General features: G+C 34.1%; 1 protein-coding gene across 1 annotated transcript in view; it reads right to left on the reverse strand.

Moving 5' to 3' along the window:
• Positions 1-548: 548 nt before the first annotated feature.
• The window catches only part of Cdh9 (cadherin 9), a 137,934-nt gene continuing 117,987 nt past the window's right edge, over positions 549-20,495 (reverse strand). Inside the window, exons 8-12 of the mRNA XM_006995401.4 lie at positions 7,538-7,674; positions 6,956-7,077; positions 5,910-6,027; positions 5,340-5,591; positions 549-1,305 (exon numbers count right to left, since the gene is read on the reverse strand). Coding sequence (XP_006995463.1) covers positions 818-1,305; positions 5,340-5,591; positions 5,910-6,027; positions 6,956-7,077; positions 7,538-7,674 — 1,117 coding nt within the window. The 3' untranslated portion in view covers positions 549-817. The remainder of the gene's footprint in view (positions 1,306-5,339; positions 5,592-5,909; positions 6,028-6,955; positions 7,078-7,537; positions 7,675-20,495) is intronic.

Below are 20,495 nucleotides of genomic sequence, written 5' to 3' on the forward strand. Positions count from 1 at the left end.
TTTATTGTCCACAACCGTATAGATAATACTGTATATTCCAAATTGATGTTATATTCTATCTATGAGTAGACATCATTAGTTCAATAAACATTTGTTGACACTCAAACAAAACAGAGGAAGAACAATTCACAGCACAGTTCATCCCTAGAGCTCTCTCAGATGACATCCGTGTCTTCTGCAGTGACTTCTCAGCTGCTTTTCCCTGAGTAAATCGTGTTTTACACTCAGAGAGATAAAACACTTCTGTTGTGAGATCAGCTGCTCCAAGGAATTAAGTAAAAGGAAATTTATTTTTATAAATATTAGTTTATTTCATAAAAATACAAAAATATAAATATACATTTATAAAAATATGAGTGAATTAACACAAAGACATCTTTCAACTAAATAAATATGGCAGTAATAGTCACTTCTAATCTCATTAGGTATATTTTCTTTCATATTAATTTACAAAGCAGTTGCACAATATTTAATTTAATAGTATATGTGACTGGCAATCAGTTAATAAAACATTTATAAATTTCCTATACTAAGACAAGGCACAAAAAGCCTTTCAAGAATTTTTATTGATTATTAATGTGATATATTTTCCAAGCTCATTAGGCAAAGAGGGTGAAAGGTTGTTATTACTGTTTTAAAATCTATGTCATTCGTACTCATTCACAGAAACTTACTGATTAAGCAAATCCTTACTAAGACAACACTTATGTATTGTTTGGAGTTGATTTTCAAAAATTTCCTCCAAAAAAAGGATAATACAGGCCACTCAATCTGGTATCAAAGAGTATTTCCACTAGTTGTTCAAGTCATACAGGACTCAGTCCCGGTCACTCTCATCACCACCATACATATCTGCGAGTTTTTTGAACCGAGGCCCCCAGTCGCTAAGGTAATCATAATCCTGGTTACAGTCAGCTGTGAGAGATTCTAAGGAGCTGAGCGAATTGGCTACAGAATCATTCCCTTCATAGGCATAAGTGGCCAGGGAGTCGTAAGGAGGTGCACTTGGGTCTGAGTCGTTTTCTTTTAATCTCCGGTGAATAAAATCCTGTACATCAATATTTTCCCAGAGGGGCACAGTCCTTCTTATCTGAAAAATAGTTTCAGGCATGACATCTCTTCTGAGTTTACTGTCTTCTCTTGCTTCCGGGTTCCTTAATGTGCCAATGTCAAAAGCCTGGGTATCTTCCTCTCCACCACCTTCATCATTATAGGTCACAATGTTGTCCCGGACGTCATCCTTTGAAATGATCAGAGGCTCCTTCTTTCGTTGCCTCTTCAATGCAGCAAACAGCACGATTAGAGCTATTGATGAGAGATGAAGGGATAGTAAGATTCATGATGAGAGATAATAGACATAATTCTAGTGTATGTGAAGCTTAGATGATCATCTGGAGACATGGGGGTAACTATCCAATTGGAACAACAAAAGAAAACACTGCATGATTTAAAATATAATAAAAACAGTAAAACAAAAATTTTGAAAAATGGAAGATATTAAAGCATTGTTAATTTACATTTCAAAACCTGTGGACCATTGGTACTGAAAAAATATTATTTACGAATTATTGCATTGGTCAACTAAGATTGACTGAAATCTTATTTTCATTGAATGCACATTTTTCTCAAATTTAAGAAAATAATTAATGATTCAGTCATTGTCACCAGTAAAAATTAAGGGTTATGTATGTAAATGGTCTCTCATATAGATGCATATAAATGAATACATTTATCTATACATATATTTATTTCACACATATACACACAGATATATAATATTCATGACTAATGATTTTATCATATTAAATATTAAGCAAAAATTTATCTAAATTTATTTATTGCTATGGTTTTGAAATTTTTTCTGGAAAATCTGAAAGGCAATTCTAAAACCTAATTATAAATTTAAACTTCAAATCAAGTTTAACTTGTAGTCACTCATAGGGCAGCTAAGATAGGATTTTTCTTATTGAGACCATTGATAAATCACAAAGTTAAAATAAAAATTTGGGACTAAAATTATAATTTTTAAAATTTACATGTTATTCTATTTTTTTTTAAATTTGTGTCCTCTTCTATGGATGTAATTAAACACTTCCATATATAGTAAAATTATAGCTCTCTCATTACAGAAATGCAGTTAAATTTAAAGCATATATTTGACAAACATCTTTTCCTAATGTTTATACAATAGGATTCATTCTATACATATGTATATTTATTTATGTGTGTATGCAAGTGTGCATGTGTGGGTGTGCAGAGTCTGCAGGTTAGTATTGGGATATTCCTTAATCACTCTTTACAATACTTTGTGAGTTAGGATCTCTCACTAAACTGTAAAATCACTAATTGGTTAGACTGGCTGGCCTTCATGTCTCCCCCCACACTCTTGCCCTTAAGGCAGTAGAGATTAAGGATGGGCTCACATACTCCCAGAATTTTCCTTGAGCGATGGTTTTCTGATTCTTGTCCTGAGTATTGCATGAAAAATATTTTACCAACTAAGTCATCTCCTCAGGTCCTATAAAATGCTTTCAAAAAAGTAAAAATAAATATGATTTCCTAATTATGAATTAATAATTAATTTAAATAATAATAAAAATTGTTAATATAATTAATAATTATATGAAAAACAATCAATCTTATTTAAAAAATAAAAATAAGAACTAAGTCAGAATATAATAAAAATATAGTGTAAGAACATTTTAATTAAAAAAATTCGGGAAAATTTCTCACAAATTTATTTAAACAGAAGAAAAAAATTGAAAACTACATTTTTAGAAGTCCAATGTTTTACCAAAATTATTTCTGAGCCGGTCTTAATTATGCACATTTGTAATTCTAGCATTTAAAGCCTCAAGCACTAAGACTCAGCCTGGGCTGCCTAGTGAGATCTTGTCTCCAAGGATAGAAGAAAGGGGAGATGAAGAGCATATTTCCTTGAAAAATAACACAAAAAAAAACTCCAAATTTTTCATTGCTTTTGTTATACTCTGATTTAATTTTTTTATGCTGTATTATTTGCTTTGTAGTGTTGGGTTTTGAGCATGATAGGAAAACACTGTACAACTGTCTTTCATCTCCAGGTCAATTACTAACTGAAGATAAATTCCACATAAAAAGAGTTTGAAGACTTATAACCTTTACTCAGTTACATCTGTCAGGTATTAAAAATAAATAAAGCATTACTGTTTTAAAGTTTGAAAATTCACTGAGAATGAGTCATGTTCTAGAAAAACAGTTAATTTGCAATTTAAAATTGAATGAATGGATTTTGTTCCTTATATGTTATAAATAAATAATAGATAAGTAAACATATCTTAGGCTTCCCTAGGTATGAATAAACTATACTTTACATAAGTGGATCTTTGAGCCATTCATATCTATTTTCCTCTCTGCTCTGCTAGATAAGAAATGTCTGCTCCACTTATTGGGTAAAAAATAAACATTTTGTGTACAGTAATGCAATTCAAGCAATTAGATAGGAAAAGGCGTCACTATTTCCACTAATCTATAATTAGAGCATACTATTTATTTATGTGATGAATATTATGTTCCTAATTAAGTATCGTGTAACTGAGAAGAAAACAAAAGAAATTATAGACACTTTGTATAGCATTATCATTTTGGCAGGTATTTTTAATCTTTATAAATTTTCTTTAATTTGTCTAGACATTCTTTTACCATTAGGTATTTTATTCATACAGATTTTATTGCTTATTTTTGTTTTGTTTTGCATAAAATCTAGAATTAATCCTAGGGCCTCATAATGCTAAAATGCCTTATCCCTGAGCTACGCTCACAACATTTTTCTAAATTAAGATTTTATAATAATTAAATCCTTAAGATTCATCATAGTGCCAGAGGGATCTCTGGTCAAAATTTACAAAATTCTTGCCATAAATTTTATTTCCAAAATCAAGTTTTAATAAGCTGTGGATTGGACAAACATAGTGTCTTAAGTGCAAAGCCCTCCCTCCCTCCCTCCCTCCCTCCCTCCCTCCCTCCCTCCCTCCCTCCCTCCCTCCCTCCCTCCCCGCCCCCCCTCTCTCTCTCTCTCTCCTAGAAAGCTAGGTGATACTAAATGAAAGAAATGTTTTCCATTCACTTCTGTAAAACCCCTAGTGAAGTTCTACAAAGATATCTGGCCAAAAGAATTTTATCCAGAGAACTCGAAAGGATTTATAGTGAAAAGAAGCCAGAATACATACACGTTAGCACATAAACTTGGCGAGCTCTCCTGCCCTAAGTGCAAAATTTTTGGAAGAGTATTTTATAGAAATAATTTTTTGGAGTGTTTTACAGTGAAACAACTGTTTAATTGAATTAAATCATTGCTGTGTTAGCGTGTGCTTAGATAAAATGTATTCTATCAGAAATATGATTTAATTTGAAAAATACTGAGCGGAGTATCTGTGATTACCCTCTCACAATGACATTTCAAAAGCAGAGGTTGTGTGTGTGTGTGTGTGTGTGTGTGTGTGTGTGTGTGTGTGTGTGTATGTGTGTCTTATAATAGTTTTCCCTGGGTATCTTAATGTGGTTAATTAATGCCTGAAATATTCCTATATAATTTATAGTTAGTAAAAACATTTTTAAATGTGAAATACTCTTAGTTTTGAGATTAGAATAGAGATTTTTAGGGTAGAAAGATTTATGTGACTATGCCAATAAATGTATTTTAGAAATGCCATTTGGGAGTTGGGGAGACATCTCAATGGATAAGTAGCTTGCTTAACAAGAAGAGGTCATTAGTTCAGACCCTCAGCAGACATACACAATGCCCAATATGATGATAGAGTTCCTTAGTTCTGATAATAGGAGCTTGAGGAGAAACCCAGAGCCCCACTAACCAGCTAGTATAGTAAATCTGTGAGATCCAGGTTTTGTGAGATATCCAGTGTCAACAAACAAGGTGGAAAGCAGTGGATAACGGTACCTGATATTGACCTCAGGGCTCCACACATGACTGTATGTTTGTGCGTGTGACCTGTATAGAAGTGAGCACAGGCATGCATCCTCACAAGGAAAGGGTTGCACCTGTTTTTTAGCCGTTGAACAGATTTGATAGGATCAAATAAATCATCCAATCAAGTCCTGAAATCTGTGGCCATATTGCCTTCACGCTATGATTGTAACCCTTGTGTTGTTATACCTGTGTTTTGCTACTGTAGACAACTAGTCCTTCCTCCCACAAACAAAAACGGGGGTTGGGGGGAGTATACTTTATTCATTACGAATAATTTCGGTAAGCTGTTAAATATGTAAGATTTCATGCACAATGCCCGGGCAATGGAGAAGAAGACCTGGGAGCGAGGAGGATGGAAAGACATGTAGCTTACTGAGCAGGATGAGGACGCAAAGCAGGATCGCGATGAGGGCCCCTGTGCTCAGGCCGGCAGCAAGCATCAGGGCCTCGGCGTTGCAGGACTGCATGTTTCCTTGCTTATCACACGCACACACGCGGATAGTGAGTGTGCCAGTGCTGCTTTGAATAGGGTAATCATTGTCAAAGATTAAAACTGGCAGGAGGTAGGTGTTCATTTTGGTGCGACTGTACCCATCTTTTCGAGTTATGATTCCTGCTGTATTATCTGAAGAGAAAAAAAAGATGGTTAGAAAAAAACAAAAAAACAAAAAACTTCATACACATTTCCCTCTCTCCTTTCCCTCCTTTCTTCTGGTCCCTTCCCACATTCTTCCTTTCTGTGGATTATTGAGATATGCTCTCATGTAGCCCGGGCTAGCCTCAACCCCTTATCTAGAGAATGTCCTTGAGTTCCTTGATGTTCCTGAGATCACTTCCAAGGGGTAGGAATGAGAGAAGAAGCCACAAGGCCTTGTTGCATGTTCAATTTTGATTCTTCACCTTAATAATTGACACTTTATAGCTTTTTATAGATGTGTTTTACCTTTATTGTCTACAATTGTGAAGTTTGGGTTGAGAGGAAATTCTGGCACTGGTTCAAAGAAGAACTTGTGTCCTCGGGGAGGGTCATCTTTGTCCATGACACTTATTGTTTGAATCAACTGAAATCAAAATATATTCATTAACTTAAATCTGGCAAAACAGAAACAAAGCTTAGTTTATTTAAGATATTTTAAATAGCTATGATTTTCTGGGGTGATGCTGCTGTTTATATTTTTGATTTAACTAATAATTTATAATTTGAATTCTCTTACACACACACACACACATATACATACATACACAATTTTCAGAAAAACACATCAAAGTTGCTTTATGGAGCTATTGTTTTAATAACCTAAGATAACATTTAGTCAATAAGGAAAATTATCTCTGAAGTAGTTTATTGGGTACTTTAGTGAATCATTTTCTATTTCCTGGTAGGGATGGACTCAAACATTCCACTTTAATGGAAATTGATTAATTCAATTAATAATCTGTTTTGCCATTTTTCTAAAACTCTAATCTCTCACACTGTTTTATATGTACTTGATTAAGATCTTGTTACTTCACTAGAAAATATGAAGGAAGAAAACATAGAATGAGCCCCTCAAAAAAGCAAAATTTGGTATTAAAATATAATAAAATTGAAATTTTACAGTCACAGAAAATAATTAGATTGAGCCATACTCTTCTGTGGTACTAAATGTAGCAAAACATGAACAAGGAAGCAATTACAACTCGATATTAAAATAGAAATATTGAAAACATATCAATTTTTATTTAAAATATATTCTTAAAACAATAGTAAATATAACTCAATACCAGCTAAATTATAACTCCGTGTGAGAGAGTTTGGACAGGCTATAAATAAATTTTTTTCTATATTCATGTTAAAAACTGTTTTTGAAAGTTATATTGTAAATATCATTGTGAGTTTTTTGGTGAGTGTACATAAATGAAATATAATAACAGTACAACAAAATGTCATGCAAGCAAAGCATGCCTTACCAAAGATGTGTTTATAAAGTTTATAATAAGTTTATTTACCTGCCCAGATTTTGCATTTTCACAAACAAATGTTTCATAGTACATGGCAAATTCCGGAGCATGATCGTTTATATCAAGAATTCTGATGAAGACAGGAATTTGGCTACTTTGTTTTGGGTTATCTGCAACAGAAACTTCATGTAAAGTTCCAACGCCATTTATAAAGGAAGCTGTAAAACCACATTCAGCATTAGTAATTTAGTGACTGATCAATTCCCTATATTCTCTAGCTCATTTGAATGGCTGGCAAATATCTCACCTTTATTGGTCCAAAATAAAGCATGATAAAAAAAGGAAAATATAATGGAGGATAAGAAAGTGAAATTGACAACATCTACAAGCTCATGTATGATTTTTATGAGGCTAGATGCAATTCAAATCCATTACTACTTGTAAAAAAAAAAATAAAACATTTAAAATAAACTATTTGTTACCTTTCAACAAAAATAAAGTACTAACATCCTCTGATACATTCTTTTCTTAGATATTGACAGTATTACAATAATTTCACAAGAGACTATTTTTTGTCATTTACTTACTACTTTGGTGAAACATACTTATCTGGGTATACCCCCAACTTACTTATCTCTGTGGCTGTAATTGTGATATTGTGCCAAGGTGATGATTCCCTGTCCAGGGGCTTCAGAGTGAAGATAGAGCCATTTTCTGAGTGAATACTGAAAACACGGTCCATATCAGTATGCCGGTCAACAGAGTATCTGAGAGGAAAAAGATCTGTAAATTCAGACCTCTCTGAAATCAACTACATTTTTTCTCTGTTTCCTAACGTTATAATAAATTCTCATATTGATAGGAAAAAATGAGTTGTAAAGTGATGCCACCTTTTCTGCATTTTTATCCCAATGGGATCATTATGGAAATAGTTTGAGGCTCTAATTGTTCCATTATGACCACCATGTTTGTGAGTGTGTTTGGAGCTATTGCTTATACTCATGGGTAGTTGTGTAAGCCTTAGGTAAAGTATTAAGTGCTTTTTGATTTATTTATTTTATCACAACCCATAATTAAGTTATACAATAAACAGTCACATTAAATATGATGGTCAATAACAGTATATTAAAAATTATTATAGTGTGGGCAGAAAAAGAAAGAACAAGAAAGAAGGAACCATGTAACCATCACCAAGTGCACTGCTCATATTTCTACCTGTCTCCTTAAAGACACTTAAAAGAACTTGTGTTCTGCTTATGAAGTACTATATATTTTATTGGAGTTGTCTTTTGTTTATTTTTCATTTTTGTTTTCTTGTTTGTGGTTTGTTTTCAGACAGGATTTCAAGTAGCAGAGGATGGCTACTCACTATTTAGCCAAGACCATCCTTTAATACCTGGTCTTGCTGCCTTCACCTTGAAAATATTAGGATTATTTTTTGAGGCATGTCTGTGTATACAGGCCAGGTTGACATCCAACTTGAAGTTCTCCTCCCTTACCCTCAGCAATTCTAGCATTTAAGTCAAGGATAGGCAATAGAGCAGTTGTTTGGGATTTTGTCATAATGTATGTGTGACCATAAATATTGTTATAGGAAGTATAAAATTGTATAGAAACTGGAAGTAAATTCAGTTCTTTTAAGGATTTTTAAAAAATTTTATGTGCATGTATGTTAATGCACTGCATGCATGCTTGGCAATTTTAGAGGCCTGAAGAGGGGTCTAGATCCCTGGGTACAGGAGTTACTGAAAATTAAAAGCATTCGGGTTGATGCTAAGAACCAAACCCAGGTCCTCTGGAGGAAGAGTGATCTTAACCATTAAGGTATCTCTTCATACCAATAAATTCAATTCTTGAACTTAATTTTGCCAGTTTAATGTAATGTATGAAAATACTTGTTAAATTTATTTTGACTATAAATTATAAAGTAATTATCTCAGTGTTTTTTGATATTGCCTCATAGATTTTGAGCCTTTTAGAAATCTGAATAGCTTCATCTGAGGGAAAAAAAAGGCTAAAAAATTACATAGTTGCATATTCGTTTATTTGCTTTATTCATTTTGTTTTGTTTTAGTGTGGTTTTGAGACAGTCTCATGGAGCTTGGTTTTGCCTTGAACTCCCTGTGTAGCTAAGGCAGACCATGAAATTCCTATATTCCTAACTCTCATCTGCAAGTTCTAGAATTACAAGTGTACCTCTAGACCTAGAAAATCCTCACTTCTCAAGAATGCATGAATCATCTCAGTCACAAATATTATGACCTTCAAAGAACAGTTCAAAGAATGATAGCATTATCTAAAACTGGTTGTATTAATTTTTTCCCAAATTTTCTGTGACTCCCTTAATTTTATCAGGTGGTATTACGATAACTTGAAAGATTAAAAACATTTCTGTGAGAAGGAGAACTAAATAATACAATATAATAAAAATATTATATTATTATATGTTATATCAAAATAATATAACAATATATTGAATAAAGTGCAATTCACAATACTGACCTGCAAATTTGTCTCTTCCTTGGTAGGACAGGCTAATAGCTAACCATTATCTAATTCTGTCAAAAAAGGTCTTGTAACTTTCTCCACTGCTTGTAATAAAGGTCATAAAGAAAAAAAAAGAGAAAAAAACCTTTTGTTCCCAATAGCTTTCCCCTGGAGATTAATATAAGGACTCTCTTGTGAAAGAAATAATAAAGAATAATTCTAATGTTACAAAAAGTCACGAATTGACACACTTGTAGTTTATGGGGGATCAAAAGCAGTTCTGAGCACATGCCAGAACTCCACTTCAGTTTAACCTTGAATGGCAATGCTTTTCAGGTTATGGATTCACGGAGGAGAATCACTTTGACAATTTAGACATATGCTAACTTTTTATCATCAATAGTGCAAACTTTCTGGTCTATATCTACACATTGCCCTCAGCAAAATGATGTCCCATGATTTATTAAAGTCCTGAGATAATGTCTTTTGCACAGCATCCATGTTCTCTTTTCAACACAGAATTGTTGAATTGATAATAACATTCTGAGTTACCAATTAAAAAGAAACACATTGAATTACTGCAAATGAACAGAAAAAAATGTGTTAAACACTTAACACAGAAGTCATTTCTGTGTCCCTGAAATTGGTTTATAAAATCAATACTATTTTATTGACTTTTCATCTTTGAATTTTGAACAATTATCTGAAGCAGACCACTGACATACACTTTTGTGGGGATGCTTCCTGCAGAGAAAGGAACCACATATATGGGTGACGTATCAAAATCAAGAAGTTCACAGGATAATTCACTTGTAGAATATGAGCTCAATATTTACATTTTTAAAAATTTTATGTTGTGTAAAAAACATTAAATACATTAAAATTCCTGGTTTTTTTCCTAAGACACATCTAAATAGATACCCCAATCATACATAAAACATCGAAGGGTTGTTTTATTGTGTTTTATTCTAGGTCATCTTATCAATGACTAGGTCAGTGTAGCCAGAATATGAATTTACTTTCTTCTTCCTAAGCTAATTTTTTCAAGAAATATGTTTCTTACAAATATATGCAGTGAAAATTTTACTTTCATTGTTAAAATAGATGTTTACTATATAATGAAACTATAGTTTCACAAGAAAATAATAAAAGCAACGTACAGAGATTAATAAGTTTAATTTCAGACTAGTATTATTATTTACAGATGTAGAGTGTCTCCATGCATCCCTGGCTACCCAAATGCCTTCTATGTAGTCCAAAATGTCCTCATAGTGGTGATCCTCATACCGTGGCCATCTATGTCTCAGGGTTAAGGGTTCCACCACCATATCTGGATAGATTTTTTTTTTACAGCACAGTAAAATGAAATCTGAGAAGTCCTCCATGTATTGATGTTCCCATGGATTCAGTACAGTTCAAGTTGGACCATGTATCATTTACTGAAGCTTAACTCAATCCCTTGCCAATAAATTTGTTTTGCTACTTACTTCTAATTGAAAGCAACTGAATTTCTTCTAAAAAAATCTTTGAACTTTAAAAATGCTGAACATAAAATAGGTGTGAAGTGAGGCAAGATGTTCTTTCAAAATGCAAAAAATTATAAGCAACCTTATAATTTGAGAGATCCATAGTAACAGAGGTGGCAACAGCTGTGACCTGTGGCAGCAATTTCATATGGAAGGTGGCATTTGTATTTAGGCTAATAGTTTTCTTTTCTTTTAACCTAATTCACTTTATATCCTAACTTGTATTACCAACCCCAACCTATCTTTGATGTCTTTCAAACTTATACACTTTACACATCTTTAGTGAGTTTCTTTTCTAAATTTGTTAACAAGGAAAACTATAACTATAACTATCTGGTCTTCAACTCCCTCAGAGACCCAAGAAGGAAATAATATTGCCTAAGTAAGCAGAAAGTGCAAGCAAGTGACTTCCAAAAAATGTGAGAAATGTCAGAAACAGCTGGCTGCCTTGGGTGACTGTCCAAGCTAATAGTTTTGATAAACAGATTTTCTGTGTGGTTGATGAAAAGTAGTTCCCCAAGTTTTCCTTTAGAATGTGTTTGTCATGCTGATTTTATCCTTTCTCTTTTGGGGGATACTTCTTTAGACCATACTTCTTTAATCTTTGTTTATTTATTGCTGATTTATCTTCCCACTATCATTGCATATCTAAAGATGGTCTCATTCTATTTTGCATTGTAATGGATTTTGCTGCCTTTTCATTGTATTTCCAGGTACAGCTTTATATGTTCCCAGGTTTGGTGATATAATGGATAGAACATCATAATTCTTGAGAATTTCGGTGAAATTACGTCTCATCTCCTAATCCCAAACCTGAATTTGGAGAAGAACTGGAAACTTAAAAATATATCTGGCATCATTCTATACAGTGAAGAAAGGGTGAACTCTTATTTTACTGTCAATCTTTTAAACCAAAAATATCCCTTTCAAATTGTATCCTCAGGATGTTACCATATTTAGGAAAGACATATGCAAATATTCAAAAATTATGAAGGTTCATGAATAATGTATTAAACATATTATGGTGCATTGTAATACAGAAAAATTTATGAACACATTTAGAGATTGCAAATCATGATTAACAATATAAATGTATTAATAATGAATTAATTGTTTAGAATGTAGCAGAAATCTACATTATTTTATTGAAAACTAGCATTTAATAGAGAAGTAAAAATTACACCTTTAATGATTAGGTGGAAAATCACATATTTTTTATTTACTATAAATATTATTTCCTCCAAAGCAGTGTTTCTCAACCTTCCTAATGCTGCAATCCTTTAATACAGTTCTTCATATTGTGGTGACCACCAACTATAAAAACATTTTCATTGTTACTTCATAATTGAAATTTTGCTACCATTAAGATATGTGTTTGGGTGGCCTTAGGTGACCCTGGGAAAGAATGGTCCAAAATCACAAAAGGTACATGACCTACAGTTTTAGAACCTATGATCAAAGCAAATTTTTATAATGCAGAAAATAAGAATATAACCAAGCATAATTTTTCCAGCTTCTCTCAGGTAGATGGGAGGATTCAACTTATTGTACTTTTCTAATTGTTAATAGCCAATTCAAACAATGTTCAAAGAAACTTTGCTTGTGAATGCAGGTAAGTATAAACATATGTTGATGTTTAAGAAATAAAACATTTAAAGATGCCAATAAAAATGAATAAATATGCAACTTGTGATATTTTTATGTGGGAATACCACTCAGTTGTCTGTGGTATAGCATTACTATATCTCCCCAAGAGAAACAGTTCTCAAGCTCATCATAAAATGAATTCATTTTATACAGATGGATGCATAGTAGCTATATACTTTCCAAGAAAAAGTTGTAATTTACATGTATTAATAAGAGGCAAGCAAAATTTTGCTTAAGTATTTGTCTATACTCAGAGAAAGGTGAAAAAGAGGTGCTAAAAAAGAAACATTAAGCCTCTTTTTGGAACAATACTGGTTATTTCATACTGCTGGTCACACAACAGTGGTTATAGACATACTCCTGATCAAAGTGCAGAAAGTAAGTGACCGCTGAATGGGGTTCAGATCTAAATGCAGCATCACCTTCCCTCTCCCAGTGACTCAGAGAACATCAATGAAGAAAGAGATTATAAGATTATAAGAACAAAGACAGATACACAACTGTCTTTTGGACATGACCAGATCATAGCACACATGAACTCACAGCCGCTGTGGTTTTCTATGCAGGGTATGCAGAAGATCAACCCAACTGACATTTCTGTATGAACTGGAGATGTAGTTCCAGAGCTATTGGATTTTGATGACTTCTGAAGGAGGCAGAGTCATCTGTGTGTGGTCCCTGGTAGGATGTTCTAGTGGGCGTGGATCTAAACAATGCTCATATGTATGGACATCACTAATTGGACTTCTGGTTTACAAAAGAAAGATGGTGAACATGAAGTTGTATGTAAATATGATGCAGATAAATGGGGACATACATACATACACACACACAAACACACATATGTAATGATAAACTGTGCCTAATAATATCTGATAAAAAAAGAACAAAATTTTTAGGATAAAAAGATGATCATGACTGTGGTGATGTTTTCACTTCACAAAATATAAAATTTAACAATTCATATTTTTTTCAAATTTGTCCACTTTATAGTAGGTCAGTTATACTTCAAGGAAACTGTTAAATACTAACAGAAATAAAAGTTTTTCTGGGTCTAGAAAGATGGCTCAGAAGTTAAGAGCCCTGGCTATCTATCTTTCAGAGGACTGAGGTTCATTTTTTAGTACCCATATAGTGGCTCACAGTGTCAATAATCCCAAATCCAGGGCATCCAACAACTTCTTCTGGCCTTTGTGGGCACCTTGTATACATGTTCACAGATGTGAACAAAAACACATGACCCACACAAATAACATAAAAAATATGTATTTTATTTTGTTATTCTATGTCATAATAATTATTATAATTAACATAGTTATAACCATCTCTACATATTATAATTATATAAATTTAACATATTATAAACTGAGACTGTACACGGAAAAATCATTTTAAACAATTTCTGGTTCAGAGCAAGAGTACAATAATATTAACTTATTGTATGGGAAAAGAGACAAAATATTTTAATTGACTGAAATGTCATGAAATCACAGCAATGCAACTAACAGAACATAAATTTTGTTGGGTGCATATAACTCATTGATAAGGTGCAGAAGTTTCTTCCAAAAGGAATTTTGAAATAAAAGAGTGCAATGAGATTTCTGATTTGAATAAACACACAGTTTGGGGGACCTGGAAGAGCAATCAGTACCTCTTGTGGCATTTTGCAAAATTCCAGCATGGAAATGCAGTAGATAAATAAGGACACATGATAATTTTCAGGTGTGATCTCATTCAAAATCAGTAAAGTTCAAATGGCCAACAATAAAATGATTCATAACATTCTAATGGAGAATAATCTTTTAAAAGTTGTATTATCCTTCATTATACATAGTAAGTATAAGATCTGTACCATAAACAGTGGACACAATAAAAGGTAAGAAGAAAGACATCACAAAAACTGACTTTTAGTTTCAGAAGTTGACAAAAGCTATCCAGAGGGAAAAGATCTTAAGTGTTTGAAGACACCATTATGAGAACACCTACCTTAAAAACAGTGGATACTGATAAGTTGAATGAAAATGGCATGCTAAAAACTGAAGAAAAGGGAAAATATACAGAACACTTTTTAAATATTTTATATTTTATGTATGTATGTTTTGTTAGCATGTATATCTCTGCACCGTGTGTGTGTGTGTGTGTGTGTGTGTGTGTGTGTGTGTGTGTGTGTGTGTGTGTGTGTGGTGCCTACTGAGGACAGAATGGGGTATCAGATCCCCAAAATGGAGGTTATGGATGGTTGTGAGCTGCCATGTGGGTCCTGAAAATAAAACCACATAACTCTGCAGGAGCTACCATGCATTCAACTTCTTAATCTTCTTATTTCTGACTTTGTAAATACCCCTATCAGGTTTCATGTATATATATGCACACATATATTTACACTTATGAGTTCAGGTCAAAACAAAAATGGATAATTATATATATATATATATATATATATATATATATATATATATATATATATATATATATGCATTTTAAAAAATAAAGCAGCTTTAAGTTTATTTTTAGTTTTCAAAAAATTTCCACTCAATAGAGCCATGTCCCAAGACATATAATCACTTGAATAAAATAAAGATCATAATTTTTTATTGTTTCTTTCTTTGCTCTTTGATATTATAATACAGTCGCACCATGAGAAGGGAGAAAAGTTCTTTTATCCCTTCAAAACTTCCCACATATTCCTACTAGTTCTATTTCCAATTCATGGCTTCATTTCCATTAATTGTTGTTGCATGTATGTGTACATATACATATTTTTCTAAACAATTCACGGTTTTGTACATGATGCTATAAGCACATTTATATTGATCACAGTGAAATTAGATCTTCGTGTTATATAAGAAGTTTTGCTTTAAAGCATACAGGTGTATAGACTGTATATTTAGGTGATACATATTTTCACAGTAAAATAATCTGTGATAGGTACTGTGTCATACATTTCTCAAAGACAGAAGGTTTCCTTTTCATTCCAATTAATCTAAAACTGGTCAATAACTTACATAACTGATAATAACAACTAATCAAAAATAGAAGAAATAATCACAGCAAATGCTGATGGTGTGGGAAAATACAGTCCTTATCACATTGCTGGTGGGAAAATGGCCAGTACAACATTTATAGAAGTCAATAGGGAGGATCCTAAAGATAAAATTTAAATAGGCACTGGAGAGATGGCTCATCAGCTAAGAGTGCATACAGCTTTTGCAGAGGGCCCAGATTTCTTTCATAGGACCAAAGTTAAAGGGCTTATAAATGCTTATTATTCTAGCTCTAAGGGATCTTCTGACTTCACAGGGCATATAAAACATGAGTGCATACACAAACATAGACACATCCATATGTGTCATTAAAAGTAATGAAAAATCCTTATAAAGATTATAAAAATCCGTATAAAGAACCAAGTAAAATAGAACTATCATATGACCCATTATTCCTGCCTGTATATTCAAAGTATTCTTAATCTACATACACAGAGATACTTTCAAACTCATGCTTATGTCTGCACTACTAATAATAGACAGAATATGACACTACTGTAGATGACCATAAACAGATAAATGGGTAGTGAAGATGTGGTACACATAAAACATGGAATTTTATGCTGCTACTAAGTTTTTTTCCTGCTCATGACATTTGCACAAAAATTGATTCAACTAAAAGGCATTCTGTTGAGCAAAATATTCTGCATTCTGTTGAGCAAAATATTCCAGACTCAAAATGACAAACACTTCATGTGTTCTTTCTTATGTGAGATATAAATATAAAAGAATGTGGTGTGTGTGTGTGTGTGTGTGTGTGTGTGTGTGTGTGTGTGTGTGTGTGTGTGTGTGCATTTATATAGGCATATTTGTAGGTCACAAGACTGTAAAGGAGATCATATAGATGCTGACTTTTGAGAAACAGGTAATCTCAACTAATTTGTTATTGGTCTCCTCCTCTGCTAAAGTCACCTTTTGATGAACATTTGCATAGACACAAGTATCTTCACATCTTTCACCCATTTGGAGAGATCTATCCATATATTTCTTTCCCAGATGTCTTTCAAACCAACTTTACAATCAAGCATTTTCAAAGTCCCTGACCATCCAGGCAATCCTTTGGCTATAGTTCATGAATCAATGAACAATCACAGATTTCTTGCCATTTCTCCATCCAAACAAAATGTATGACCATGTATACTCCCAGATGGTCTGCCCACTGTGCAGATTCCCTTTTGCTAGTGTCTGCAAGAGTTGTTTCAGAAAAAGACTATAGTTGTCCACTTTTGGGTGGTGCCTACATAACATGCAGAACCATCAGTAAACCAGGCTATAGTCTTTGCTTCCTCAGTCATCCAATCATGGGTCATACTTCATGAGGCTATAGGTGCATGCATGGCAAACACGAGACCTATTTGAGACTGTATCAGGTCCTCTGAGTATATGTTATGGTTGATAGCTTGGTGTTCTTGTGGAACTCTCAACAGTGATATTGGGTGTATCTCTGACTCTTTTGCCTGATTTAATGACACTTTCCCCATTGGATTGCCTTGCTCAGTATCAATATAAGGGCTTTTGTCTTGTCTTATTGTATCTTGTTTTATCCTGTCTGGCTGTAGTCTATTGGAGGCCTCCTCTTTATGAAGAGGAAATGGAGGGGAAGTGGATCTAGGAAAGAGGGAAGGTATGGGGGTAGGGCTAGGAGAAAGAGAAGGACAGAAAAATGTGGCCAGAATGCATGGTAGAAGACAAGAATCTATTAAAAAGAAAGAAAGAAAAATACTTTTACATTTGGTTAGATTAATTATCCATACTCTGATATGCATATGTGTTACCAACTCCAAAGTGTCACTCTTTCCTGTTCACTTGGTCAGCCAGCATTATCTCATCAATATAGTGGGTCACTGATATTTTATGGAAGGGACATATTATCAAGATTGCGTCAAACTAAGTTATGAGACACGGTAAGATAGTTAATGTATCCTTGGGGTAAAACTATAAAGGCATATTGCTGGCCTTACCAACTGAAAGAAAATTGCTTCTGGTGGTCTTTATGGCCAGGAACAGAGAAAAAGCATTTGCTAAATCAATAGCTATATATCATATACCAGAAGATGTGTTAATCGGCTCAAGTTACAACGCCACTTCTGGTACAGCACCTACAAGTATTGAAGTCAGTACTTGATTGATATTTTTATAGGTAGTTGTCATTCTTCTTGATCAATCTGCCTGCTGCCTTGGCCAGGCAGGAGAGTGAAAAGGGGATGTAGTGGGAACCACCACCCTGCCTCTTCCAAGTCCTTGATGGGCACACTGATTTCTGCTGTACCTCCAGGAACATGGTTGTTTTTGATTCACTTTTTTCTTTTCTGGCAGGGTAATTCAAAAGGCGTTCATTTAGCCTTTCCAAATAGAATATCCCTCAGGTCACAAGACAGGAGCCAATATGGAAATTCTGCCAACTCCTAAACATGTTTATACATTTCAGGATTGGGGAAATAACCACATTATTTGTTTAGATACCCATTTCGTCTACTATGAATCAGATGTCATACAAAACTCCATTAATTACATTAACTCTTAAAGCCCCTATTTTAAATGGGTCTCCAGGAATCAGATTCACTTCAAATTCAGTATCCTACACACACACACACACACACACACACACACACCACACGTACACAACCTCCAAAAAAAAACCCCAGAAAATCCTACAATTTCAAGCCTGGTGGTGGTGGCGCACGCCTTTAATCCCAGCGCTTGGGAGGCAGAGGCAGGCAGATCTCTGTGAGTTCGAGGCCAGCCTGGGCTACCAAGTGAGTCCCAGGAAAGGTGCAAAGCTACACAGAGAAACCCTGTCTCGAAAAAAAAATCCTACGATTTCCTTTTCCCCAGTGTACAAATATCCTTGTGAAAGGTCATAGGTCTCTCTGGGGAAGGACTGGAGAAAGGCTAATAGTAAAACTCCAGCTATTTTATCTCGATCCTTTCTCAGGAGAACCTGGCCATCCCTTCATTCAAGGAATTTCAGTTCTGCAATTTGGCTCCATTCTGAAAAGTAGTACACAGGATTGAATTTCCCTTTTGCCAAAAACCAATGTAGCCTTTCTTTAATTTGTTTGAGAATGTTTCTGCTTACATAGATCAAATAAAAATGCAGTGTGCCTTTTATCTTCATGCCTGGAAGCACCTTGATTGATTATCTAGTACCAAAGAGCCATATGAGTCATGACTCCATCAAAATCACTTTACCTGTGGTGAACATTGCTTTAACTATGCTGTACATTACAATAACTATGACCACCTGTCCCTTGGCAATTTAGTACACCTACCTGACCCATGCTGCATAGCACCCAATTGACTTTAATGCATCCAACTGAGCAGCAATATCTCTGACCCTAAGGTCTGGAACAAGGAAATACCTGACAACAAAGATATCAAATGTGCTTGTGGCCCTCTCATCATTTTGTGTTTTATATGATTAGCTAAGGGCATGTCTTCTGGGCCTTCCAATATTGGAGGATTAGGCTTTACATTGGATTTACTTTAGAATTGCAATTTTTTCTGAGCCTTAACTTCTCTTTATTAATTCTAAGCCAAGGACTATCAGGCATCTCCAACTCATTTTCTGTGGGTCGTTTTTTTTAATATTTCATCTAACCATTCAAAGAAAGTTTTGAGACCTTTTTTTTAAAAAAAAAAAAAAAAAACAAAACCTGTGCAAGCTTCCATATTAAATCTAGCATCTCCACTCAGTGGTCCCACAATTGTGGAATCCACTGGTATTATCATGTTTCATACCATCCTGAACCAGGCTAATAGAAAGGTAGGATGGCCTTTTGAAGACAATTACAATGCCAATTAGGTGGAAGCAGTCTGGGGAACAGTGTTCTCCAAAGGGTGGTATATGCTTTGAATCAATGTTCAATATATGGTATGTGTTTTCCCCCCATAGGCAGGAATCATGGGTCCAGAAATCAATGTGTGGATAAGAGAAGACTTCCACTCATGCCCCAAATTACCCACTCTAATACTGTTTTGCTTCCTGTTATTGTGACCTTAAGTTTTACTGGCATAGAGAATTTAATGTCAAGGTATGAGGAGAAGCACTTCTACCATTCCACTGAACCGGAAGCACAGAATTCCCCCTAGCCACTTTGGGCTTCTGATGTTGTTAAACCAGCAGGCTAAGACATAAATAACAGGGTTAGGAGGGTGTTTGATCCATATAACCAAGGGGAAACTGGATTCTTTCTCCACAATGGAGGTAAAAAAGATTGTACCTGGAGTGCAGGAGATTATTTAGAGCACCTCTTGGTGCTACCATGCTTTGTGACTGAAGTCAATGGGAAGCTACAAGAATTTAATCCAGTCAAGATGACAAAGGGCACAGATCTTCAGCAATAAAAGTATGGGTCCCTTGTCCAAGAGTAGAACCAAGACCTGCCGAGGTATTTGTTGAGAATAAAGCAAATACAGAATGGGTAGTAGAGGAATGTAGTAATAATTATAAGCTAAGGCCCCATGACCAGTTATAGAAAAAGGGATTATAATTGACATTACTATTTCTGTCATATTTTATTGAGAATACGTTTATGCAGATTTTTAACGATGTTTTGTATTGTGTAATGTAGCACCAATGAAGAGAAATATCAGTGGTTATCATATTTAAGACTGAGATAATAAAAGAATGTCTCGAAGAAACATTGCCACCTATTATAAAATTTATAATGCATTTATGGTTGTACAAGGAATAGTTATATGATGTTAAACATAATTATGACATTGTTAAATATATATTGCTTTTGAAGTTGTATGTGGGATAGTTATACCATATTAGATTAAATTAAACCTGGTTGTTATTTTTCACTTGGAAATTAAGCATGAAATAAAGAGGTATGATTTGTGTCACATAGACAAGAGTTGGATTGTGATGGCTAGTAT

The sequence above is a fragment of the Peromyscus maniculatus genome, chromosome 15, assembly GCF_049852395.1.
Source record: "Peromyscus maniculatus bairdii isolate BWxNUB_F1_BW_parent chromosome 15, HU_Pman_BW_mat_3.1, whole genome shotgun sequence".
In the NCBI taxonomy this organism is placed as follows: Eukaryota; Metazoa; Chordata; class Mammalia; order Rodentia; family Cricetidae; genus Peromyscus; species Peromyscus maniculatus.